The 24,598-nt window shown below is 44.3% G+C and overlaps 1 protein-coding gene across 1 annotated transcript in view; it reads left to right on the top strand.

Annotated features, from left to right (window-relative positions):
* The window catches only part of RAD52 (RAD52 homolog, DNA repair protein), a 343,169-nt gene that overhangs the window by 284,918 nt on the left and 33,653 nt on the right, over nt 1-24,598 (top strand). Inside the window, exon 9 of the mRNA XM_082255747.1 lies at nt 20,602-20,703. Coding sequence (XP_082111873.1) covers nt 20,602-20,703 — 102 coding nt within the window. The remainder of the gene's footprint in view (nt 1-20,601; nt 20,704-24,598) is intronic.

Below are 24,598 nucleotides of genomic sequence, written 5' to 3' on the forward strand. Positions count from 1 at the left end.
CTGTGATGAGAAGAGAAGAACATGTTCTCTGCTCCTCATCTCAGCTAACTAAACCGTTACACACCAGAGATCAGTCGTGATCCTGAGGATCACGGCTTTTCTCTGTTTATTAAAAGTACACCTGGTCCTCCTTCTCTTCCTCTTCACATCTCCCGAGTTCTAAGATGGTATTGAGTGGACTGCTGTGATCCGCTATATTGGACACATACAAGGGGCATCCATTATCTGGTACTGATGAGATCGCTGTGGTGATTGCTTAACATCTACTGCAATCATCCCAGAGGCATCTGGTAAGTGGGCTGTGCATGTGGTGTTGGTGGAGGAGTGCACAAACCCACAATTGAAGTAGTGGCCTTGAGTTAAGGGGACCCACCACACTCAGTTCTAGGAGTTGTCTGGCACTAATATTTGTGGACACAATATTTATTTAATTTATTATTCACAATTTTTATCCTATTGGATTTATTGGTTTTGAGCGCGGTCTTTATCACCTTTGGACATGGTTCCATTTTGAGACTGGTGTTTGCTATCACCATAGTATCCCAGACCTTAATGGAATGGGCTAAGATTTTGCACCAGGATCTGGAGGGAACACCCTTCTGAGCTGGCGGACCTGGCGGATTAGTTTATCCAAGGGTTACAGTATATTTGTGATGCATCCCTAGATCCGGCCCTCTTGGCCAGCAGGGTTTTTGTGACGGCGGTGATCCTTCACTTCATGATCTGGTTAAAGTACTGGTCGGTTGACCAGGCTTCTAAAAAGGTGCTGACTGACCTTCCTTTTGTAGGTGACCGTTCGGTGCCTCTATGGAAGAGATCATTAAGGGTCTAACGGGGGGGTAAGAGTACTTTACTTCCTCAGGTTACTAAGGGCAAGGAAACTCGCTGTATGCGGGGTCCCTTCTTTTCGGCTCACAAGCGGCCCTTTCGTCCATCTGGATGCAGGAAAAGGGTTAGAGATCAACCTGTAACTTTGCGAGAGGCTCCAAGAGACCCTGGAATGGTAAGTCCAAAGTGGGCACTTACAGTAGTAGCTTTCCTTCATCAAGGATATCTGCTGGCTTCTATCGATCTCAAGGACACTTACCTTCATATTCCAATATATGTTGGGCATCAGCATTTTCTTCCTTTTGCCGTGGGCAAGGAGCACTTTCAATTTGTGGTGTTACCCTTTGGTCTCGCCTCAGCTCCTCGGGTGTTCTCAAAGGTTTTGGCCCCAGTGTTGGCCTTGTTATGGCAGAAGGGGATTGTGATACTAGGTTACCTGGACGATCTGCTTCTGCATGCCGAGCCTTCCTCGGCTCTAGAAGCCAACTTGGATGTTACAGTGCACACGCTGCAGGAGTTCAGGTGGACACTGAATTTTCAGAAATCAATACTGTCTCTGTCCACAAAGCTGGACTACTTGGGTTTGACGTCAGCACCAGCTCGGGTGTTTCTTCCTCAGACAAAACTTCTGAAGCTACAGGATGCTTTTCGACTCCTGTTGTCCAACCATCGATCATCACTCCAGACTTGCATGCAAGTGCTGAGGCTGATGGTCTCCAACTTCGAGGCGGTTCCGTTTGCGCAGTTCCACACCAGACCCTTACAAAGGGAGATTCTGATAAAATGGAACAATTATCCGCTGTCATTGGACAATCTGATCCTGTTGAGTCGGGGTTCGAGGGAGTCTCTCCTATGTTGGCTCCGCTCCCTGGCTCTAAGTCTGGGAAAATATTTTCTTCCCATGTATTGGACTGTAATCACCACGGATGCCAATCTGTCGGGATGGAGAGGTGTCTTGGGAGTATGTTCGGCCCAAGGTGTCTGAACTCGGGAGAAGTCCAGGTTGTCAATCAACATCCTGGAAATTCAGGCGATTAAACTTTGTCTGTCTCAAGGGACGGATTGTCTACAGGGACGCCCTGTGCGGATTCAATCGGACAATGCTACGGCTATAGCATGTGTCAATCATCAAGGGGGCACAAGAAGTGTCCTGGTAGCCCAGGAGGTGGGCAGAATTATATTTTCCAGCCCTCTCTGCTGTGCACATTCCGGGGGCAGAGAATTGGCCAGCGCACTATCTCAGTCGGCAGAAGTTGGATCCGGGAGAATGGTCTCTTCACCCGGAGGTATTTCATCAACTGTGTCTCAACAGGAAGGTGCAGAAATTCGTGTCAAGGTCTCTGAATCCTCTGGCTGACACTGCATACGTTCTTGTGGCTCCTTGAGGGCGGTTTCGTCTGATTTACGCCTTTCCTCCAATACAACTTCTGTTGAGACTGCTACGCAGAATCGAAGTAGAAGGAATTCCAGTCATTCTGATGGCACCAGACTAGCATCGCTGGTCTTGGTACGCAGGCCTGGTAAGGCTGGTAGCAGACGTCCCTTGGAAACTTCCTCTCAGGGAAGATCTTCTGTCTCAGGGACCAATCCTCTATCCTGCTTTACACTCAGAAGGCTAGGAAATGTACTTCCAGGAAGGTTTATCATCGAGTTTGGAAGACGTACATTACTTGGTGTAAGTTGTGCGAGGTTCCTGCCCGCTTCTTTTCTGTGTCTTGCCTGTTGGAGTTTCTACAATTGGGTGTAGATCAACGTTTTGGCTCTGGGCACCATCAAGGGCCAGATTTCCACCTTGGCTATTTTTTTCCAAAGCCCGTTGGCGGCAAAGTCCTTGGTTCACACTTTTACGCAGGTAGTTTTGTCATCTGGCTCCTCCGGTGCGATCCCTGGTACCTCCGTGGGATCTCAATTTGGTTTTGTCGGTGCTTTAAAAGCCTCCTTTTGAAAATATTTGAGAAATTCCTTGACTCACTCTGTCGCAGAAGGTGGCTTTCTTAGTGTCTATTACTTCGGCACGTCGTGTATCGGAGTTGGCTGCGTTGTCCTGTTGGTCACCTTACTTGGTGATTCAAAAGGAACAAAGTGGTGTTGCGACCCTGTTAGGCGTTCCTTCCTAAGGTTTTCTTGGGATTTAATTTGAACGAAGGGATTGTGCTACCGTCCCTATGTCCTAAGCCCAAACATCCTAAGGAAATTGCCTTACATTCCTTAGATGTGGTAAGGGGGGATACGGGTGTACCTGGCTGTGACTGAAACGATTATAAAATCTTGTTCTTTGTTTGTTCTTACGGATGGACCTTGCAAGAGGCAGGCCGCATCTGCTGCAACCATTTCCAAGTGGATCAGGCAGACGGTGATGCAGGCCCACTTCATTACCCACTTAAGCCCCGGGAAGATTTTACCCCCTTCCTGACCAGGGCCTATTTTGCAATTCGGCACTGCGTGACTTTAACGGACAATTGCGCGGTCGTGCGATGCTGTACCCAAACTAAATTGACGTCCTTTTTTTCCCACAAACAGAGCTTTCTTTTGGCGGTATTTGATCACCTGTGCGATTTTTTGATCATGCGCTATAAACAAAAAAGAGCGTCAATTTTGCAAACATAACAATATTTTTCACATTTTTTTATATGACATTCCCCAAAAAAAAAAAATGTAAAAATCTAAATTTTTTAACATTTTCCACCAATTTGTTTTATGCTACATATGTTTGGTAAAAAAAAAAAATCGCAAAAAGCGTATTTTGATTGGTTTGCATAAAAGTTATCGCGTTTACTAACAAAAGGGAAAGATTTTTGTCATTTTTGTTGTTTTTTTTTTAACGTGTAATGGCGGCGATCTGCGATTTTTTTTTTTTTTTTTTGCTGTACTGCGACATTGCGGCGGACAGATCGGACCCTTGACTGACATTTTTGAAACTTTTGGGGTTACCAGTGACATTTCTACAGTAATCAGTGCTATACATATGCACTGTTACTGTAAAATTACACTTTTTTTGAGAGGGAGGGGTTATGTGTGTCTCTAGGGGCGTGATTCTAACTGTGATTGGCTGTGGCTTGAGGTGTAGGAACAGTGATCAACGGTCCTACATAGTAGAACCGTATGATCACTGTTTCTACACAGGGGAGAATGACAGGCTGCTTGTTTACATCAACCGCCTGCCTTTCTCCCTCTGCACCGACGATCGCCGAGTGACCGGCGGATATCGGGACCGCCGGTCACACGCGGGGGGGGGGGGTCCGTGACCGCGCGGGAGTGCGCCTCTCGGGGCGCTCCCGCTCCCTAGACCCTCACAGGCTAGCGACGTAGTACTACGTCGCTCTGCCTGTGAGGGGCTGACTGCCGACGTAAATAGTCGTGCGGCAGTCGGCAAGTGGTTAAAAGTCAGGTTCCTCCTTTCCCTGTTAAAGCGCATTCTACAAGGGTGCTTAGTGCCTCCTGAGCCTTCCGTCATCAGGTGTCAGTGGTTCAGGTGTGCAAGGCGGCTACGTGGTCGTCTGTACACACATTCACAACATTTTATAAGTTGGATGTACTTTTGTCCTACCGTAAAATCCTTTCTCTTACGTCCTCTGACAGACGCAGCCTCTTCCAAGTTTCATCACTATTGGGTAATGGCGCTCTCTGCCGGAGCAAACTAGGTAGTGAAACTTTATTAAAAAGCTTTAACTAAACACACCTTAGGGGCTGCCCCTCTCGACATTACCCTCAGACACTTAAAGCTTACTAATCAGGTTTCTTGCTGCCTAGCTCAGGAGTAGGACCTAGGATATCCTGCTGGGATTCCAGTCTCAGTTTTTTTGTTTTTTCTTTGAAAAATTTTTATTTTATTTTCTTCACTCGCTATCGCTAGCTAGTCAGGGGGGTATCCTCCTGGAGAACTACAAGCGACAGCCGGGCTGGGCTTCACACTGGATAATCTAGATCCTTATGGTACCCCAGCCTGGCCTACGAGCGTGCGCAGGTTGTGGTCCGCCCAGGCCTCGCCACGACTGTGTCCCGACGGATGGGGACGAGCCTGCGGAGAAACTCTTCGCCTGGACGCATCAACCTTGAACGCCCTGTGTTGCAGCGTCCCCTCTTGGCTGACGGCACCCCCATTCAGGGTGGGAGGCGAGCTGTATCGGAGTGGTGCCCGCAGTCCTTGGTATGGTGAGTGATGTTACCCCCCATGTCCCTGGGACAGTATTCTGGGGGGTTGATGTGGGCCCATTCCTGCGTGGGGTGTAGGGCTCCTACCTTGTCCTGGGGGCTTCCTGTAGTGGATTCCTGCGGTGGCCAGGGTTCCTGGGCTCCTGACTGTCGGCGCCGTTTTCAGCCACCATTTTGGGTGAGGGCAAGCCTGGCTTCATCAGTGTATGGGCAGCAGCCATTTTTTGCATTAAGATGTGCCTTTGGCACCGTTTTCGGCGCCATCTTGGATGTGGGCAACAGCATTGTAAGGGCGGCGGCCATTTTCCCTGTTTTTTCCGATATCTTTTCTATTGGCATCCATGTTTGTGGGGCTCAGGGCACTTTTCGGCCTTTAGTGAATTCGGTCACTTCCTCCACCTTGTCTTGGGGGCTTCCTGTAGTGGATTCCCGCGGTGGCCAGGGTTCCTGGGCTCCTGACTGTCGGCGCAGTTTTCAGCCAACATTTTGGTTGAGGGCAAGCCTGGCTTCATCAGTGTATGGGCAGCAGCCGTTTTTTGCAATAAGATGTGCTTTTGGCACCGTTTTCTGCGCCATCTTGGATGTGGGCAGCAGCTATGTTAAGGGCGGTGGTCATTTTCCCTGTTTTTTCCCATATCTTTTCTATTGGCATCCATGCTTGTGTGGCTCAGGGCACTTTTCGGCCTCTACTGAATTTGGTCATTTCCTCCAGCCATCTTTCACTTGCTGCAGAAGAAGCGTGGAGAGTGGTTTGTTTTTCTCTCTCTCAGGAACTATCAGGGGTTTTATTGCTTTTTGGGCATTTTTCCTTAGTCACATTCCTTACTCAGTTATCTGGCAATATAAAGGGGGACTCCAGCAGCAGCGCGGGATTGCGGTGCGGACCGCAATCAGCGATTTAAAGGGCCAGTGTTCTTTTTTTTTGTATTTCTGCCAAAATGGAGTCCCAGGGTGACAATTTCCCCACTGATCTTGTTTGTGCATCCGGGACATCCGGATCACCTTCCCTAGCTTGTTTATCTGCAGCCCTTGAAACTTTGGCGTTCAAAGTTGATTTTATGATGCCACAAGGTAATGTTCAAAAACGGCCAATGCCTTCTCATTCTTTTGATTCAGAGCCTGATATGGTTGCCATGGACACTGCCCTCCCTGAGGAATCCTTGTCCACAAACACTCAGACGGGGAGGAGAAGGAGTCCTCCACTGCTGCAGCGCGGGAACGTGCTTTGGTTAAAGCACTTGTTCGCTCCGTTAGGGAGACTTTGAACATTGATGATGAGCCTACCCTGTCAGGTAAGCAGGTTTCCTTCGGGTCCCCCAAAGCCCAGAAGTCGAGTCAGGTTTTCCCTTGCCCAGAGGAGTTTCACGATATCTTGAACGAACAGTGGCGTCGCGTTAAGCATGTGCTGGCGGCGCCTAAGCGTTTTTAACGCCGTTACCCCTTTGCGGACCCTATTTCCAATTGCTGGATGATGTCACCTAAAGTGGACTACTCCGTTTCCAGGTTGAATAAATCCATGGTGGTTCCCATGGAGCAGTGGTCTTCAAACTTTTAGGTATTACCTTGGGGAGATGCAGACTAGAGTACTGCAATCACTGAGCAGCAAATTATATCACCTGGGATGTATTTCAGTTCTCTTGCAAACCTGGCCTGTTAGTGGGCCCTGAGGACCAGGGTTGAGGACCACTGCCATGGAGGACTCCGCGGTGTTTAAAGACCCGTTGGATAGGCGCGTGGAGTCACTTTCCCCTCCATTTACTTGGTGGCGGGCTCACTCCTTCACTTTCGTGCCGGTCCCTCAGACGGTTACGGAATGGATTAAGGTGCTTAGGCGCAATTTGGTGGCTGAGTCGGTTCCTCCGAATCTCATTGAGCTCACGGACCAAATGGCCCAGGCCATCTGTGTGATGCGGCCCTGGATGAGGCTCCCCTGGTCGCAAGATTGTCTGCGGTGGGGATTGCACTCCGCCGCATGGTGTGGTTGACGAGCTGGTCGGCAGACCATGCCTCTAAGAAGGCCATGTCTGATATCCCCTATTTGGGGAAAACGACTCCTTGGATGAGATTGTCAAGGGTCTCACAGGGGGTTAGAGTACCCTCCTGCCCCAATCCGTGAAGATTTAATAGCCCCACACGCAGCTGGGTCCTTCCTTCAAGGCTCATCGGGGCCCTGTCGTGCCTCGGGGGGGGGGGGGGGACGTCTGCGTTACTTTCAGACACCCTGGTTGTCCCTGATTCAGGACAAATGGGTTAACAAAATGATTCATTCAGGGTACAAGATCGAATTTCGATCTCTCCCCGCAGACAGGTTCTTTCCCTCAAATCTTCGTCTGTCTCCCGATCGCCTGACGGCTCTCAAGGGGGCAGTGCAAGATCTTGCTCATAGCATTATTGTCCCGGTTCCACAGCGGGAGAGATTTTGCGGGTTTTATTTAAACCTGTTCACAGTGCCCAGGAAGGAGGGCAAGGTTCATCCGATTCTGAACCTCAAGTCACCGAACCGCTTTGTGCGGGTGCAGAAGTTCCGAATGGAATCCATCCGGTCGGTGGTGGCGTCTTTCAGGGGATTTTCTGGCCTCCATTAATTTAAAGGATGCGTATCTGCACATCCCTATCTACGAAGGTCAACAAGGTTTTGGCCCTGGTGCTGGCTCTGCTGCGAAAGAAGGGGATGCGGTCCTCGGTTATCTGGACGATCTCTTGTTGAGGGCGAGCCCGTGTGCCACTCTGTCCGGCGATCCGACGGTCACAGTTCAGGCGCTCCAGGAGTTCGGGTGGACCCTCAACTTCCAGAAGTTGACACTGACTCCGTCAGTTCATCTGCAATATCTGGGAATGGTCCTGGACTCCACTCAGGTGAAGGTTTTTCTCCTGGGGGAAAAACTTCAGACTTTGCAGGATGAGATCAGGTCCCTCAGGGACAACAATCTCTCTTCCCTGCGGATCTGCTTGAGGTCCCTGGGGCTGATGGTTTCAGCTTTCGAGGTGATCCCATTTGCCCGGTTTCCAACAAGGACTCTGCAAGCAGAGATTCTTGCCAATTGGAACAGGGATCCCCAGTCCTTGGACAGGATGGTGTGTTTGAGCCGTCTCACGAGAATGGAGCTTTCCTGGTGGCTTCTTTCACCCACTCTGAACCAGGGCAAGTCCTTTCTGCCCCTGTTGTGGACGGTGATCACCATGGATGCCTGCCTGACGGGCTGGGGTGGAGTACTGGACACTCTTTGTGCCCAGGGGACGTGGTCATCGAAGGCATCCTTGCCGAGAAATGTTCTGGAGCTCAGAGTGATAAAACTTTGCCTGCTCCATTGGGGGACACGATTGCGCGGTCGCCCGGTTCGGGTTCAAACCGACAATGCCACAGCTGTGGCTTACATCAATCGCCAAGGGGGCACCAGTAGTGCACGGGCGGCCAGGGAAGTGGCCGAGATTCTGTCTTGGGCTGAGGCACACGTTCCAGCTATCTCTGCTTTTGACATTCCTGGTATGGAGAACTGGCAGGCGGACTATCTGCTTCGTCAGTCCTTGGATCAGGAGGAATGGTCCCTGCATCCGGAGGTGTTTCGGCTCCTGTGTGTTCGGTGGGGGACTCCGGACGTGGATCTGTTCGTTTCTTGTCTCAACAAAAAGGGGGAAAGGTTTGTGGCCAGAGCTCAAGATCCTCTGGCAGACCCCTCGGACGCTTTGATGGTGCCTTGGCACCAGTATCAGCTGATTTACGCCTTTCCCCCGATTTAACTGTTGTCCAGGTTCCTCCGTAGGTTAGTGCTTGAACAGGTACAAGTGGTTCTGGTGGCCCCAGACTGGCCTCGTCGGTCTTGGTGCGCAGACCTTGTCAAGATGGTCGTCGAGCCTCCCTGGCGGCTACCTCTGAGACAAGATCTGTTGTGTCAGGGGCCGATCTTCCACCCTGCTTTACGGTCTCTGGCTTTAACGGCATGAAGGCCAGATGTTGAGAGACAGAGGTCTCTCTGATGCTGTTATTCCTACCTTGCTGAGAGCTCGGAAGGCTAACTCCAGGAAGATTTATCATCGTACCTGGAAGGCGTACATTACCTGAGAAATGTGGTGGAGGAGGAAAGTGGCTCTTAAAACATATATTTTGTTGGCACCTCCCCTCAAAAGCAAAAATTGTATGTAGGGGGTATGGGCCTATGCTGGTCTGCACACCAAAGGAGTACAATCCAAAGCATTAAGCCTAGGGGTTTGAGTGTGCCACGAATACCAATATGAAAAATAAGAATACTTCCACACTTCCAGAAGGTATAAAAATGAAAAAAATATATAAGTTTATTCAAAGTTCATTTACATAGTTTAGGGATATATAGAATTAGGTAGACAATACAAAAATTACACATGACAATACATATTACATTTCAAAAGACCAACAGAGAAAATGGTGCAAAAAGATCATTAATTTTTACGAGCTTTACAATATGGAAGAGAAAAAGCTGGAACTACGCGTTTCGCAAAATATGCTTCTTCAGGCTCCAGCAAGTTAAGGATATAGGTACTTCTATGAAATAAACAATATATGTATTATTTTATAATAGAAATACATGCTCTTACAATATAACACATCTAATCAAAACATACATAATTACCAAAAATTAAAAAATGTATGGTTATTTACCAATATTGTTCAGTATTAGATATTCATAAATATTCAGATATTGAATGTTCATTTAAAAACACAAATTAATTCATTTTAGCCAGTGTTAGATGAATATATATTTATTGTATATTCCTTAGATTTTAAAGCTAGGGATGACTTAGCGGATATTATCTTATCTGACATTTAATTATATAGAATGACAAAAGAAGAGAAAACAAAAAAAAAAAAAAAAAAAAGGAGAAGGGGGTATATCAAGTAATCCATCAGAGAAGCTTGAGGGGGGGGCGTTTAGGCCAAAACCCTAAACAATCCCTGGATGGAAAGTCCAGGGTATGTCTGGGAAAGGGCCAGACATGAAGGGAAGTGATTGGCAAATATATGAGGAAAATCAGTATTATACAAGTGGCAGAGAAAGCTTACCTATGATCTTGTTTTGACGTTGTTTTTTACTGGATATATATATCTGGTCAATTGCTTGAGTATATGTCTTTTCCGTATGGTCACATAATAGGAAGAAGGGAAGGGGGAAATTGGAAAGAATAGGGATGGAAAAAGATTTTGTATATATTTGGGACCTATAAATAAGAAAATAATGTTGCCAGGGATTAAAAAAAAAGAAAAAAAAAAAAAATAATAATTTTTTTAAGAGTGATTAGCACAGAGTGTAATTATAAAGAGGATTGTGCCTCAAGGATAGTGTGATGTGATTGTTTTCCCAATCGAGTTATAAGGTGAAAAAATTGATATTACAGGTAGTGAGTAAGGTAACAAGAGCCAGAGAAGGGTAATTAGTATTTATGAATAAATAAATAATTAGCATAAAAACCAAATGTGATAAGAAGGGAAGGAAAAGGGAATATAGATGGGAGTGTGTGTGGTGCTAGTAAAGATAGATGCCGATATGTAGATAAGGGATATGATTGTTTAAGAAAGAAACTTACCCTAATTGGATGGAATGGAGTCTTTTGATTTGTTATTTATGTCTCTCAGCATAAAAGAGGCATCAAAAAAATATTCATTAATATGGCCTGGATAAAAAGAGAGAGGCCCATAGGGGAGGATAAAAAATAGGGATATAAATAACAGATGACTCAATCATATCTCTCAAAAGCGCTGTTTGTCGATATTATTGACTGAAAAGTCAATTGCAGTTGTCCAATCTCTAGAAAAAAGAGAGATCATAAAGATGGTTTATTAACCTTATCTATACAGAAAAAAACGGTCAAAAGTGACCAAGAGTACAATCTATAAGAAAAAATAGAAATAAAATAAAGTTTGTATTTAAAGTCTTTAAGGACTTTTACCTTATTCCATCAGCGCTCAAATGAGAGAGTACGAAAAGATTGAGAAATCTGGGAAGTTCAGATATGTGTGTCCGCATCAGTTTGGCTGGCAGTATCAATCTGCACATTTGTTTGGTACTTAAATAGGTGTAAGTTTGGCGCCAAAACAGTTCCCCTGCGTCTCCCGCCCCCCACGTCCGCCCGCCAATTGTCCGTAGAGGACTTGCGGGAGGACGTTCCTGCATCACCATCGCTAACGTCCGCTTCCGGTCGTATGGACCGGAAGCGACGATAGCGTGCCACCTGTAGTGTCAGCAGAGGAGGTAACTCTCAAGAATAGAATAACAGAGATGTATAAAAATAACATAGAAATGGGTAATCTCAGCAATAGATTATAGAAATAATAACATTTAGTTTCCTTCTTAATATAAGATAATAAAAGATTTCGCCAAAGCAGCCAACAAAGAAGAAGAAATATAACTAAGGAATACAATTTAAAGAGAATATATTTTTCAGAATAGCGGGAAATTAGATATATATATAAGTATCGCACATCCAAGAGTTACTGATTTTGAAGAGTATAATGTTTCTGGATTCGACTTTTCACTATTATTCGTGGTAATTAAATAAAGGATTATAGAATAATCCCATAAACATGATAGAGGCTCATGAATAAAATAGTGTATCCAGCCGTCAATAATTGATATGCGACTAATTATCTATATTTTCAATTTTCATTCATCTATATATTTACAGAACCCTTGCTCATAGATAGATTATTTATAGACTTACTACATGTTAGGTGGAGTTGAGGATAACAGGACAAAAGGTCCCCTGATGGTTAAATGATAAACAAACCAAGGAAAAAAAAAAAAAAAAAACAACCGGGGGGGAGAGATAAAAGAGGAGGAAAAGGGGAAAGAAGATAAGGAAAGAGGGGGAAAAAGGGATGAATGTTCCCAGGAACATCATGACTGACAGAAAAATGTTCCACATGTGGCGTTAAAAAGATGGGGTTTAAACCATCTACCGTTAAAGGTGGTTAGCCTCTCAAAAAAACCCCAGATAAGGGAGGACAATGTTATTTTTCCAAGAATGGAGCATAGCTTAGTTGCTCATTTAAGCCTGGAGGAGTGCAGGCATTTAAATTGAAAATCCAGCGAGATTCTCTCTGAAGAATAACATTGTCAAAGGGTCCACCCCTGGGGCCTGGGTGGATTCTTTCTAAAGCAAAGAAACTGAACTTTGGTCGTTTATATTTGTGTATATAGGCTATATGGCGGGCTATTGGGCTTTCAAGATCCCCTCCTTTTGTATATGTCACATGATCCTTGATGCGTTCCCAAAAGTGGCGTTTAGTTTTGCCTATATAGAAGGCTGGACATTCGCATTTCCACAGATAAACTACACCAATTGTTTCACATGTGACAAAATGTCTTGAAATGAAAATTTTTCCATTTGGCAGTTTTTGTTGCGATTTCGTGGCAATGAATTGGCAATATGCACAGGAGCGACAGGGAAAGGTGCCATGTGGTAATTTTTCACAGGGGTCCTTTTTTTTAATTCTCTCATAGTGACTCGCTGTAACTAAATCACCAACGGATTTATTTCTTCTAAATATAAGGTTAGGTTTGGTTTCTACAAAGTTGTTTAAGACCTTATCCTCTGTCAAGAGATGCCAATGTTTTGTTAGGATTTTTTTCAACTGGTCTGATTGAGAGCAAAATTTGGTTATTAACTTGGTTTTATTAGTATTGGCCAAGGGCTCCCCTTGAAATAGGAGAAGATCACGTGGGCTATCTTTGGCCTTTTTATAGGCCCTTTTTGTGCTTTTTTTACTATAACCTCTATTCAAAAATCTTGTTTGGAGTTGTTTAGCCTCTTGTTCGAATCTGGCATCTTCTGAGCAATTACGTTTGATTCTATAGTATTGTCCTGTGGGTATGCCCTCTATAACATGTTTGGGGTGGCTACTATCCGCGTGCAAAAGGGAATTAGTCGCTGTAGGTTTCCTAAATAATGTTGTAGCAATTATATCATTGGGATCTCTATAGATTTCGAGATCTAGAAAGGGAATTTTGTTTTGATCAAAGATATATGTAAAATGCAGATTAAAGATGTTATTGTTTAACATTTCAGTGAAATCCCTCAATTTGTCAAGGGGACCCGACCACAGAACGAAAATATCATCAATATAACGCTACGCGTACATTACCTGGTGTGAGTCTCAAGGGTTGCATCCTCGCTCCTTTTCGGTGGCGAGGGCCCCGGCTTTCTTGCAGAATGGTGTGGAACAGCGACTAATTCCCTGATTCGCACCTTTATTCAAGGGGTGCTTCATCTGGCTCCCCCGCGGAGGGCCCCTTTGAATGTGGTTTTGTCCGTTTTGCAACAACCTTCCTTTGAAAACATCAGAGAAATACCTCTGCCTGTGTTGTCCCAGAGAGTTTCTTTCCTGGTGGCTATCACTTCTGTTCGCAGAGTGTCTGAATTGGCGGCTCTGTCCTGCCGTTCGCCTTACCTGGTCGTTTATAGGGATAAGGTTGTTCTGCGACCCAACTAGTCTTTTCTCCCTAAGGTGTTGTCTGCCTTCCACCTCAATGAAGATATTGTTTTGCCTTCGCTTTGTGCGAAGCCTAAGCATTCCAAGGAATTTGCCTTGCATTCGTTGGATGTGGTTCAGGTGATCAGGGTTTACCTGTCGGCCACGGAATCTTTTAGGAAGTCTGATTCCCTGTTTGTCCTGAGTGACCTCGGAAGGGTTTTCGGCTGCGTCCGCTGCAACCATTTCTAAATGGATCAGACAGACTATTGTTAAGGCCTATTCACTCAAGGGTCAGGTTCCTCCTTTCCCTGTGAGGGCACATTCTACTAGAGCCGTGAGTGCCTCTTGGGCTTTTCGCCATCAGGCTTCTGTGGCTCAGTTGTGTAAAGCGGCGACCTGATCGTCTCTGCGTACTTTTACCAAATTCTACAAGATTGACGTGATGGCATCCTCGGATGCTTCCTTTGGCCGCAAAGTGTTGATCGCTGCGGTTTGTTGAAGAGACATGTTTTCTCTTCTTGGGGTGAATTTGTTCTTCTGGGGTAAGCTCCTGTTGGTTGATCTTTTGTTGCCCTGTTGGCCACGCTTTGTTCTGGCCTGTTGGCACATTACCGTTCTGTTGGTTGCGTCTTTTCCCACCCCTCACACCTGCACTGCTTTTGGACATCCCAATAGTGATGAAACTTGGAAGAGGCTGCATCTGTCAGAGGACGTAAGAAAAAACAGAATTTTTGTAAGAACTTATCGTAAAATTCTTTTCTCTGAGTCCTCTGACAGACGCAGCCCCCACCCCTCTATTTTGGGGTTGTTTGTCTTCCTGTACTGCTTGCTACGAAACTGATTAGTCAGCTCTAAGTGTCTGAGGGTAATGTTGAGAGGGACAGCCCCTAAGGTGTGTCTAGTTAGCCTGGAAAATCTTCCGGTCCAGAAGTGGTTAAGGGCATCGTAGGTCTAAATCTGGTACTTTTGTCTCTGCAGGCTCCTCCCTTTGAAATTGTTAAGGCTATTTCCTGGCTGACCTTACTCACAATAGTGGCTTTTCGGATCGCTATCACCTCTGGCAGGGAGGGTGTTAATGCTGGCTGCCAAATCTTGTAAGGAGCATTTTCTACTTGTTCACAAGGATAAGGATAAGGTCATCCTTCAGCCCAAGGGCCGCTCTTTTGCCTGATGTATTCTTTTCACCTTAATCAAAAGATAGTTTGTCCATCCTTTTGTCCTGGTCTAAAACACCTTTGGGAGGTGGCACTTCACACTCTAGATGTGGTTTATGCTGTTTGTCTACATTACATCTATACCCTTAGTGGTTCGAATCTACTTAACGAATTATAGAGTTCCTCCTTTCTGGTGAAGGTTCATTGTACTAAATGCATTCTGGGTATTTTAGCAACAATCTTCTGCTTTGCAAATTTGTAAGGCTGCTACCTGGTCTTCGAGTTCACGTGTTTACCAAGTTGTACTGGGTCGATGTTCTGGCCTCAGCTGATGCTGTTTTGAGCCGCAAGGTGCTCCAAGCTGCTGTTTAAATCTGTCCTGACCCCCTTTTTTTGTGATGGATATGTAGGCTGGTTTTTGTTTCCTTTTACTCTTGTCTCATTGGTGTTGCTTGGGGACCACCCAGACACAGGGGCTTTTCAGGATAGGTGTATTTTATTTATACTGACGACATGTGACAGATCATGTGACACTTTGATTGCACACAGTTGTACCTTATGGAACTTGAAATGAATTAGTTTGACCACATCCCAATTACAGGTTTCATAGCAAAATGCACACTCCATTTTTTTTTTTTTTTATTAAATTGGTTATGTCACTATAAAAAATATTTGGAACCTTCATATTCATAGGCATGCTGTGTACATCACATGGTGAAAAGTCCCAAAAATACATTTTAATTCCAAGTTATAATGCAAAGAAACAGGAACACCAAAGAGTGAATATTTTTGCAAGGCGCTATATAGGCTCCGGTTAGAAGGCAAAGGCACTCACAAAACTCACACAGCTGTTGGTAGATGAGGGTCAGATGGACAAAGATAACCAAAGTCACTGTAGGTGGACAGCAGGAATGAAATGAACATTGAGATTTCATGTGGCTCTTTGTAGCTGGAGATTCCTTCTTGATGCTATATAGCAGGAAAAAGAGAGCACACTTACATGAGACTCCTCCCTGTAAATGACATCAGTTCTTGGTCTCAAAGTGATAATCCACCCACAGCAAAACCGATGGGAAATAAGGAATAAAGGTGTCAAGCGACTTATGTAAATGAGGTAGCTCCAGTGCTTGGCCTGTTTACTCACTGAGTCTTTACATACCGGGCAATGCCAGAGGCTCTGGACCTGGAAAGAGATCTGGAGCTAAGTTTTACCCAAGTGGCGTCTGAAAAGCACCTTATAAAGTACCTAGTGCCCAAAAGTCAATGCCAAAATGTATCCAGAGTGCAGATGAAGTACTTCAAAAGTCATGCTGAGGATGGCAGCTACAGATAGCTGCAGAAAGAATACTCTAGCAGTGATGTAGTTACAGTGCATTGCGAAAGTATTCAGCCCCCTTGAACTTTTCGAACTTTTGCCACATTTCAGGTTTTAAACTTAAAGATATAAAACTGTAATTTTTTGTGAAGAATCAACAACAAGGGGGACACAATCATGAAGATATTTCAAACTTTAACAAATAAAAAAATGAAAAATTGGGCGTGCTAAATTATTCAGCCCCTTTACTTTCAGTGCAGCAAACTCTCTCCAGAAGTTCAGTGAGGATCTCTGAATGATCCAATGTTGACCTAAATGACTAATGATGATAAATAGAATCCACCTGTGTGTAATCAAGTCTCCGTATAAATGCACCTGCACTGTGATAGTCTCAGAGGTCCGTTTAAAGCACAGAGAGCATCATGAAGAACAAGGAACACACCAGGCAGGTCCGAGATACTGTTGTGGAGAAGTTTAAAGCCGGATTTGGATACAAAAAGATTTCCCAAGCTTTAAACATCCCAAGGAGCACTATGCAAGCGATAATATTGAAATGGAAGGAGTATCAGACCACTGCAAATCTATGAAGACCTGGCCATCCCTCTAAACTTTCAGCTCATACAAGGAGAAGACTGATCAGAGATGCAGCCAAGAGGCCCATGATCCCTCTGGATGAACTGCAGAGATCTACTGAACTGCAGAGATCTGCTGAGGTGGGAGACTCTGTCCATAGGACAACAATCAGTCGTATACTGCACAAATCTGGCCTTTATGGAAGAGTGGCAAGAAGAAAGCCATTTCTTAAAGATATTCATAAAAAGTGTTGTTTAAAGTTTGCCACAAGCCACCTGGGAGACACACCAAACATGTGGAAGAAGGTGCTCTGGTCAGATGAAACCAAAATCGAACTTTTTGGCAACAATGAAAAACGTTATGTTTGGCGTAAAAGCAACACAGCTCATCACCCTGAACACACCATCCCCACTGTCAAACATGGTGGTGGCAGCATAATGGTTTGGGCCTGCTTTTCTTCAGCAGGGACAGGGAAGATGGTTAAAATTGATGGGAAGATGGATGGAGCCAAATACAGGACCATTCTGGAAGAAAACCTGATGGAGTCTGCAAAAGACCTGAGACTGGGACGGAGATTTGTCTTCCAACAAGACAATGATCCAAAACATAAAGCAAAATCTACAATGTAATGGTTCACAAATAAATATATCCAGGTGTTAGAATGGCCAAGTCAATGTCCAGACCTGAATCCAATCGAGAATCTGTGGAAAGAACTGAAAACTGCTGTTCACAAACGCTCTCCATCCAACCTCACTGAGCTCTAGCTGTTTTGCAAGGAGGAATGGGCAAAAAATTCAGTCTCTCGATGTGCAAAACTGATAGAGACATACCCCAAGCAACTTACCGCTGTAATCGCAGCAAAAGGTGGCGCTACAAAGTATTAACTTAAGGGGGCTGAATAATTTTGCAGGCCCAATTTTTCAGTTTTTTATTTGTTAAAAAAGTTTGAAATATCCAATAAATTTCGTTCCACTTCATGATTGTGTCCCACTTGTTGTTGATTCTTCACAAAAAATTACAGTTTTATATCTTTATATTTGATGCCTGAAATGTGGCAAAAGGTCAAAGTTCAAGGGGGCCGAATATGTTCGCAATGCACTGTAAATGTCTTGTTTGAAAAAAAAAAATCAAAAAACAATGCTATCTAAAAAGGTTAGTCTTTACCACAACAGAGCTGTTAAAAACCTAGGGCACTAGGTTTTAAAAAAAAAAAAAAAACTAAGGCATGTGGTAGTGCGAGGGGTTATCTTGGGGCTGGCTTTCAGTTTCCTAAAGTGATTGTAAAGTCTTGATTTTTTTTCTTAAAATATCAAACATGTTATACTTACCTGCTCTGTGGAATGGTTTTGCCCCAATCTTTCTCTGCTGTGGTCCCCTGCCGGCACTCCTGGCTTCTCCTTTTCTCTGTGTGCCCCCACAGCAATCCTCTTGCTATGGGGGCATACGTATGGGCTCGCTCCAGAACGGAGCTGCCTGTGTTCATAAACATAGATAGCGCTACAGTGCCCTGCCCCTCTGGTCCCCCCCTCACAGCATTTGATAGCAGCAGGAGCCAATGGTTCCTGCTACTGCCCAAGTCCCTGTTAGAAATAGGGGGGAGAGAAGTTAGAGGGGAGGATAGTTAATGCAGGTTTTTTTACCTTCATGCAGGGAATGCATTTGGGTAAAAAAAACACCCAGCCTTTAGAACCACTTTAATTTGTCAGTGTCTTATTCTCCTGTAGGCGGCAGTATAACTTTATTCTGGACAGCATAGTGTTGTAGGGGTTAGCACTTTTGCCTAGCAGCAAAAGGGTTGCTTGTACGAATTCCAGCCACGACACTACCTGCCTGGAGTTTGCATGTTCTCCCTGAGCCTGCGTGGGTTTCCACCGGTTACTCCAGTTTCCTTCCACACCCCAAAAACATGCTGGTAGGTTAATTGGCTCCGGTCTAAATTGGCCCTAGTACAGTGGGTACGGAAAGTATTCAGACCCCCTTAAATTTTTCACTCTTTGTTATATTGCAGGCATTTGCTAAAATCATTTGAGTTAATTCTTCTTCCTCATGAATGTACACATAGCACCCCATACTGACAGAAAAACACAGAATTGTTGACTTTGTTGCAGATTTATTAAAAAAGAAAAACTGAAATATCACATGGTCCTAAGTATTCAGACCCTTTGCTGTGACACTCATATATTTAACTCAGGTGCTTTCCATTTCTTCTGATCATCCTTGAGATGGTTCTACACCTTCATTTGAGTCCAGCTGTGTTTGATTATACTGATTGGACTTGATTAGGAAAGCCACACACCTGTCTATATAAGATCTTCCAGATCACAATGCATGTCAGAGCAAATGAGAATCATGAGGTCAAAGGAACTGCCTGAAGAGCTCAGAGACAGAATTGTGGCAAGGCACAGATCTGGCCAAGGTTACAAAAAGATTTCTGCTGCACTTAAGGTTCCTAAGAGCACAGTGGCCTCCATAATCCTCAAATGGAAGACGTTTGGGATGACCAGAACCCTTCCTAGAGCTGGCCGTCCGGCCAAACTGAGCTATCGGGGGAGAAGAGCCTTGGTGAGAGAGGTAAAGAAGAACCCAAAGATCACTGTGGCTGAGCTCCAGAGATGCAGTCAGGAGATGGTAGAAAGTTGTAGAAAGTCAACCATCACTGCAGCCCTCCACCAGTCGGGGCTTTATGGCAGAGTGGCCCGACGGAAGCCTCTCCTCAGTGTAAGACACATGAAAGCCCGCATGGAGTTTGCTAAAAAAACACCTGAAGGACTCCAAGATGGTGAGAAATAAGATTCTCTGGTCTGATGAGACCAAAATAGAACTTTTTGGCCTTAATTCTAAGCGGTATGTGTGGAGAAAACCAGGCACTGCTCATCACCTGTCCAATACAGTCCCAACAGTGAAGCATGGTGGTGGCAGCATCATGCTGTGGGGGTGTTTTTCAGCTGCAGGGACAGAACGACTGGTTGCAATCGAGGGAAAGATGAATGCGGCCAAGTACAGGGATATCCTGGACAAAAGCCTTCTCCAGAGTGCTCTGGACCTCAGACTGGGCCAAAGGTTTACCTTACAACAAGACAATGACCCTAAGCACACAGCTAAAATAACGAAGGAGTGGCTTCACAACAACTCCGTGACTGTTCTTGAATGGCCCAGCCAGAGCCCTGACTTAAACCCAATTGAGCATCTCTGGAGAGACCTAAAAATGGCTGTCCACCAACGTTTACCATCCAACCTGACAGAACTGGAGAGGATCTGCAAGGAGGAATGGCAGAGGATCCCCAAATCCAGGTGTGAAAGACTTGTTGCATCTTTCCTAAAAAGACTCCTGGCTGTATTAGATCAAAAGGGGGCTTCTACTAAATACTGAGCAAAGGGTCTGAATACTTAGGACCATGTGATATTTCAGTTTTTCTTTTTTAATAAATCTGCAACAATGTCAACAATTCTGTGTTTTTCTGTCAGTATGGGGTGCTATGTGTACATTCATGAGGAAGAAGAATGAACTTAAATGATTTTAGCAAATGGCTGCAATATAACAAAGAGTGAAAAATTTAAGGGGGTCTGAATACTTTCCGTACCCACTGTATGTGTATATATGAATGTGAGTTAGGGACCTTAGATTGTAAGCTCCTTGAGGGTAGTGACTGATGTGAATGTACAATGTATATGTAAATTGCTGCGTAAATTGACGGCACTATACAAGTACCTAAAACAAATAAATAAATTAAATAAAATATTCTGTGAAGGGGTTTTGAAAACGTGAAAAACGGTCTCAGGCTTTGAAATTATTTTACATTTTAGCTCCAGGTTTAGTTAAAAAAAATTGCTGTCATTCAGCCTACTTCCTGTGAGCCCAGGCTGTCATAGGCATGCCCCCTGAGTTTGCATATTCATGTAGCCTGTGATCCCAATGCTAGCCAGTCAATGAGGAAAAAATGCCCACCACTGAGAAAGAAGGACCCATGTTGTCACTGGACCAGCCTGCAGGAAAAAAAGGTATGCACAATGTTTAAATTTTTTGGAAGGAAGGAGGACTTCAAAGATTGAGGACTTGAATTCTGGCTTTCCACTTTAACTTTCGATCATGGGTTTTAAACTGTTACCTCTAGCCATTCTAATATGTCTCATTTCAGGAGCATCAAATGCTACCAAACTCCCTCCTTTGGATCACAGCACTCCCACTGTTGCAGGATCTGCACAGGTTATGGCAGCCCTGGAAGTTGAATACCTGGCAGGTGAGACTTTGCCATGGGAGACTTTACGGTCCTGAGCTGTTCGTGTCCTCTAATTTTGTATTTATGTATGACCTTGTAAAGCACAGAACTTTATTATTGCTTTATTGTCTGTTCTTACTCAGTAAATACTTTTAGCACACATTTTATGCAATTTCAGATGTTTCTTTGTGAAAACTTTGCTTTATTCAGCAGCTATTCTTGCTTTTTTAAAGTGATTGTAAAGGTTTATTTTTATTTTTAATAGAAATAACAAAACCTGTCTTTACTAACCTGCTCTGTGCATTAGAATTGCACAGAGCGGCTGCAAACCTCCTCTTTTCAGGTCCCCTGTTGGCGCTCCTGGCCCCTCTCCTCTGTCCAGTGCCCCTATGGGAAGCTGTTTCCCATGAGGGCACTCGTACGTGCTCACACCCAAGCCCTGCTGCAGCGTCCATTAACACAGACAGAGAGACTTGGCCCTGCTTCTCGTCACTTTCTTTGATTGACAGCAGTTGGAGCCAATGGCTCCCGGTGCCCCAGCAAAGCAAGCAAGACCCAGAAGTGAGGGAAAAGAAGAGCTGCAAACGTGCACAAGGCTTGATCGAATGAGGGCTCAGGTAAGTAAAAAAAGGGGGGGTGAGGGGGATGCTGACATCTAAACGTTTTTTACCTTAATGCCAGGAATGCACTAAGGTAAAAAATGTTTAGGCTTTACAACCACTTTCAGTGGTTTCATATTGTTCCTCTGTAGAGTTAGAAGACCCCTTTCAGGTTTAATTTTTTTTTTAATTTCAGTCTTTTTCCTTCCTGTCCCAAAGGCACAGCAGGAATGGGGAGAAAATTTCCTTTTAGACAGTTGTCATCAGAACAAGTGTGCAAGATTTCTTCCCTCCCTTTCTCTTTGGAGTTTCCATCTATCTCTGTCTCGATTTTTGTTTACCAGGACAAATAGAGCGGGTGAAGACACAGCAATAAAACTTGACAGGGGGTTTAAACTTTCCACACTCCAACAATAGATATAAAAATAGATGCACCTCCTTATAAAGATTTGCATATGTAATCACCTCTGCCATTGTGATTATATACACAAATCTTTTTTAGGTGCTGCATCTATTTTTATATTTTTGGATGAGAGTTTTGCTCATTGACTTTCTTTTGCTAGCAGCCTATAGATATCCTTTAACTCTTTATTAACAAATGTCTTATGTGAAACAAATAGGCATCAAAGTCCTGAAAATCAAAGGCACAATCTCAAAATAGTTGATAAACACCTCTTTATGGACCTCCCTTTTTTATTATTCGTCTCCCTGGAAAATGATGCTGAACTTTATACAGGTTCACATATACAGTGGGTATAGAAAAGAATCACCCGCCTTTAAAATAATCACATTTTGTTGCTTTGCAGCCTGAAAAAAAGACAGACATAGTTTTTTGTTGTATCCAGCTGTATTTACTCTACTTGTGTCAGTATTTTGTTGAATCACCTTTTTGAATTACAGCCTTTATTCTGTTGGAATATGTCTTTACTAATTTTACACATCTAGACTGCAATATTTGCCCACTCTTCTTTACAGAACTACTCAAGTTCAGTTAAATTTGATGGTGATCGTTTGTGGACTGTAGTCATTCCACAGATTTTCAATGGGGTTTAGGTCTTGTCTCTGACTAGGCCATGCAAGGGCATTCATCTTTTTCTCTTTCAATCACTGTGTGGTCATTTTTGCTGTGTGCTTTGGGTCATTGTCATGTTGGAAGGTAAACATTGTTCCCATTGACAACTTTTGACACAGGGCAGAAGATTTGTTTATTGTTTTTCTTTTTTCAAACAACGAGAAAAATAAACCAAGTCCTTCCTGAAGAAATTGGCAGTGAGTGCTCCAGTCCCTGCTGCAGAGAAACACCCCCATAACAGGATATTACCACCCCCATGCTTTACTATAGGAATGGTGTTTTTTGAATGGTGAGCTGTTGGATTTCTGCCAGACATATCGTTTGGTGTTGAGGCCAAAGAATTCAGTTTTAGTCTCATCTGACCATAACACCTTTTTCCATGTGGCCTCTTCAAGGTGCATGCAAGTCATGACTGCATATATCCTTTCTTGAGGAGTGGCTTTTTTCTTGCCACCCTCCCATACAAGCCACATTTGTGGAGAATTTGGGATATTGTTGTCACATGCACACAATGACCACTCTTTGTCATAAACTCCTGCTTCAGAGTTGCTGCAGTCCTCTTGATAGCCTCTCTGACCAGTTTTCCCCTGTCTCTTTAATGCAGTTTGGAGTGATATCCTGATTCAGGGAGTGTCTGTATTGCACCAAATACCTTCTACTTCTTAATAATAGACTTCACTGTGCTTCTAAGAATTGATAAAGCCTTTGACATTTTTTGCATTTATCTCCTGACTTGTGTCTGTCCACAACTTTATCCCTAAGATCTTTTGACAGTGCTTCACCACTTATAGTTGATTGTTTGTTTTCTTTAGTTGCAAACTGAACTGAGATGCTCCAGGAAAGCTCTTTTCATGCTGAGCTAATCAAAATGGCCACAGCTGAGCACAGTTGAAAGTCGAATGGCTTTGTAAAAAACAAGTTAATTTTAGGAGGGGTGATCCTTTTTCCAACTCAGTGATTCTGTTTTTTATATATATATATATATATATATATATATATATATATATATATATATATAAATTTTTTTTACATGTTGGTGTTATATCTTTAACTTGGATGTTCTAAGAAGTAGCACTGAGTAAATACAGCTGGATAAAACAAAAAATGTCTGTCTTAATTTCAGGCTGCCAAGCAGCACAATGTGATTATTTTAGAGGGGGGTGATTCTTTTCTATACCCACTGTATGTGTGAGCAGAAGATGACATTTCTTAGTAACTCGTAAGAATGTTGTCAGTTGCAATATGTATGTTAAAGAAGACTCCAGGCATAGTAACATTTAAAAAAAAAAAAAAACTTTTAAGGGGGGGGGGTTTTAAGTCCAACGAGGTGTATACCATTTTTGCTGTGCGGTGTTAGTTGCACTACCGCCATACTCAAGATGGATTGTATACGGATGGTTCCAGGCGCTCAGTAAAAATGTAAATCATAAATAAGAGACAAGTCCACCAGGTGGTATATTAGCCAACAGCTTTTTTTTTTAAATTGCTGAAATTCCTGAAGTTCTTCTTTAACCACCTGACTTCCAGAAGATTTACCTCCCCCCTTCATGACCAAGCCATTTTTTGCGATAAGGCACTGCATAAGGGTCAGTTATTCAGGTGGGCCTGATCGCATGCTCCATGCACCCCTATGGGGCAGCGGATGTCAGCGGTGACATGTCCGCTGACACCCACTGCTATCCTATCCTCTTCGTTATATCCAGATGGATGGTAATAACCCTATTTTCTATCCGTCTGGAGGATCGAATGAAAACAGACAGGCGGTCCATTTTCATCCGATCTCTCATAGAGGAGAGCGGGGATCTGACAGGTCTGTCTTTGCAAAGTAAGCAGAGACGGATCTGTCATCCACCTGCTCAGCGGGAATCGGCGGATCGATCCCAGCTGAGGAAAACGGAGTCCGCCGGGCAGAAAGCCCATGTTAAAGGGCCCTTAACCGCTTTACCACCGCCCACAGTAATATTACTGCGGCAGAGTGGCTCGTTATCGTCTGACGACGTAGTACTACGTCGTCAGACACTCCCCCTTCTGGGCGGCGCTTGCGTGCCGCCGGAGGCTCGCTCCCACTGTTTTCATTCACAGCGGGAGTCGGGCCAGGGGAGGAGCAGCGGCGATCGCCGCTGCTCTGCCCCGATCGCCGGGGATCTAGTGTGGAGATCCGCCCGCCTGTGTAAACACAAGCGGGCGGATCTCCATAGTGACAGGGAGTGACAGATCGGAGTGTTCAGCATAGCTGGACATCCGA

The sequence above is a fragment of the Pelophylax lessonae genome (genome assembly GCF_965119305.1).
Source record: "Pelophylax lessonae genome assembly, chromosome: 4".
Lineage (NCBI taxonomy): Eukaryota > Metazoa > Chordata > Amphibia > Anura > Ranidae > Pelophylax > Pelophylax lessonae.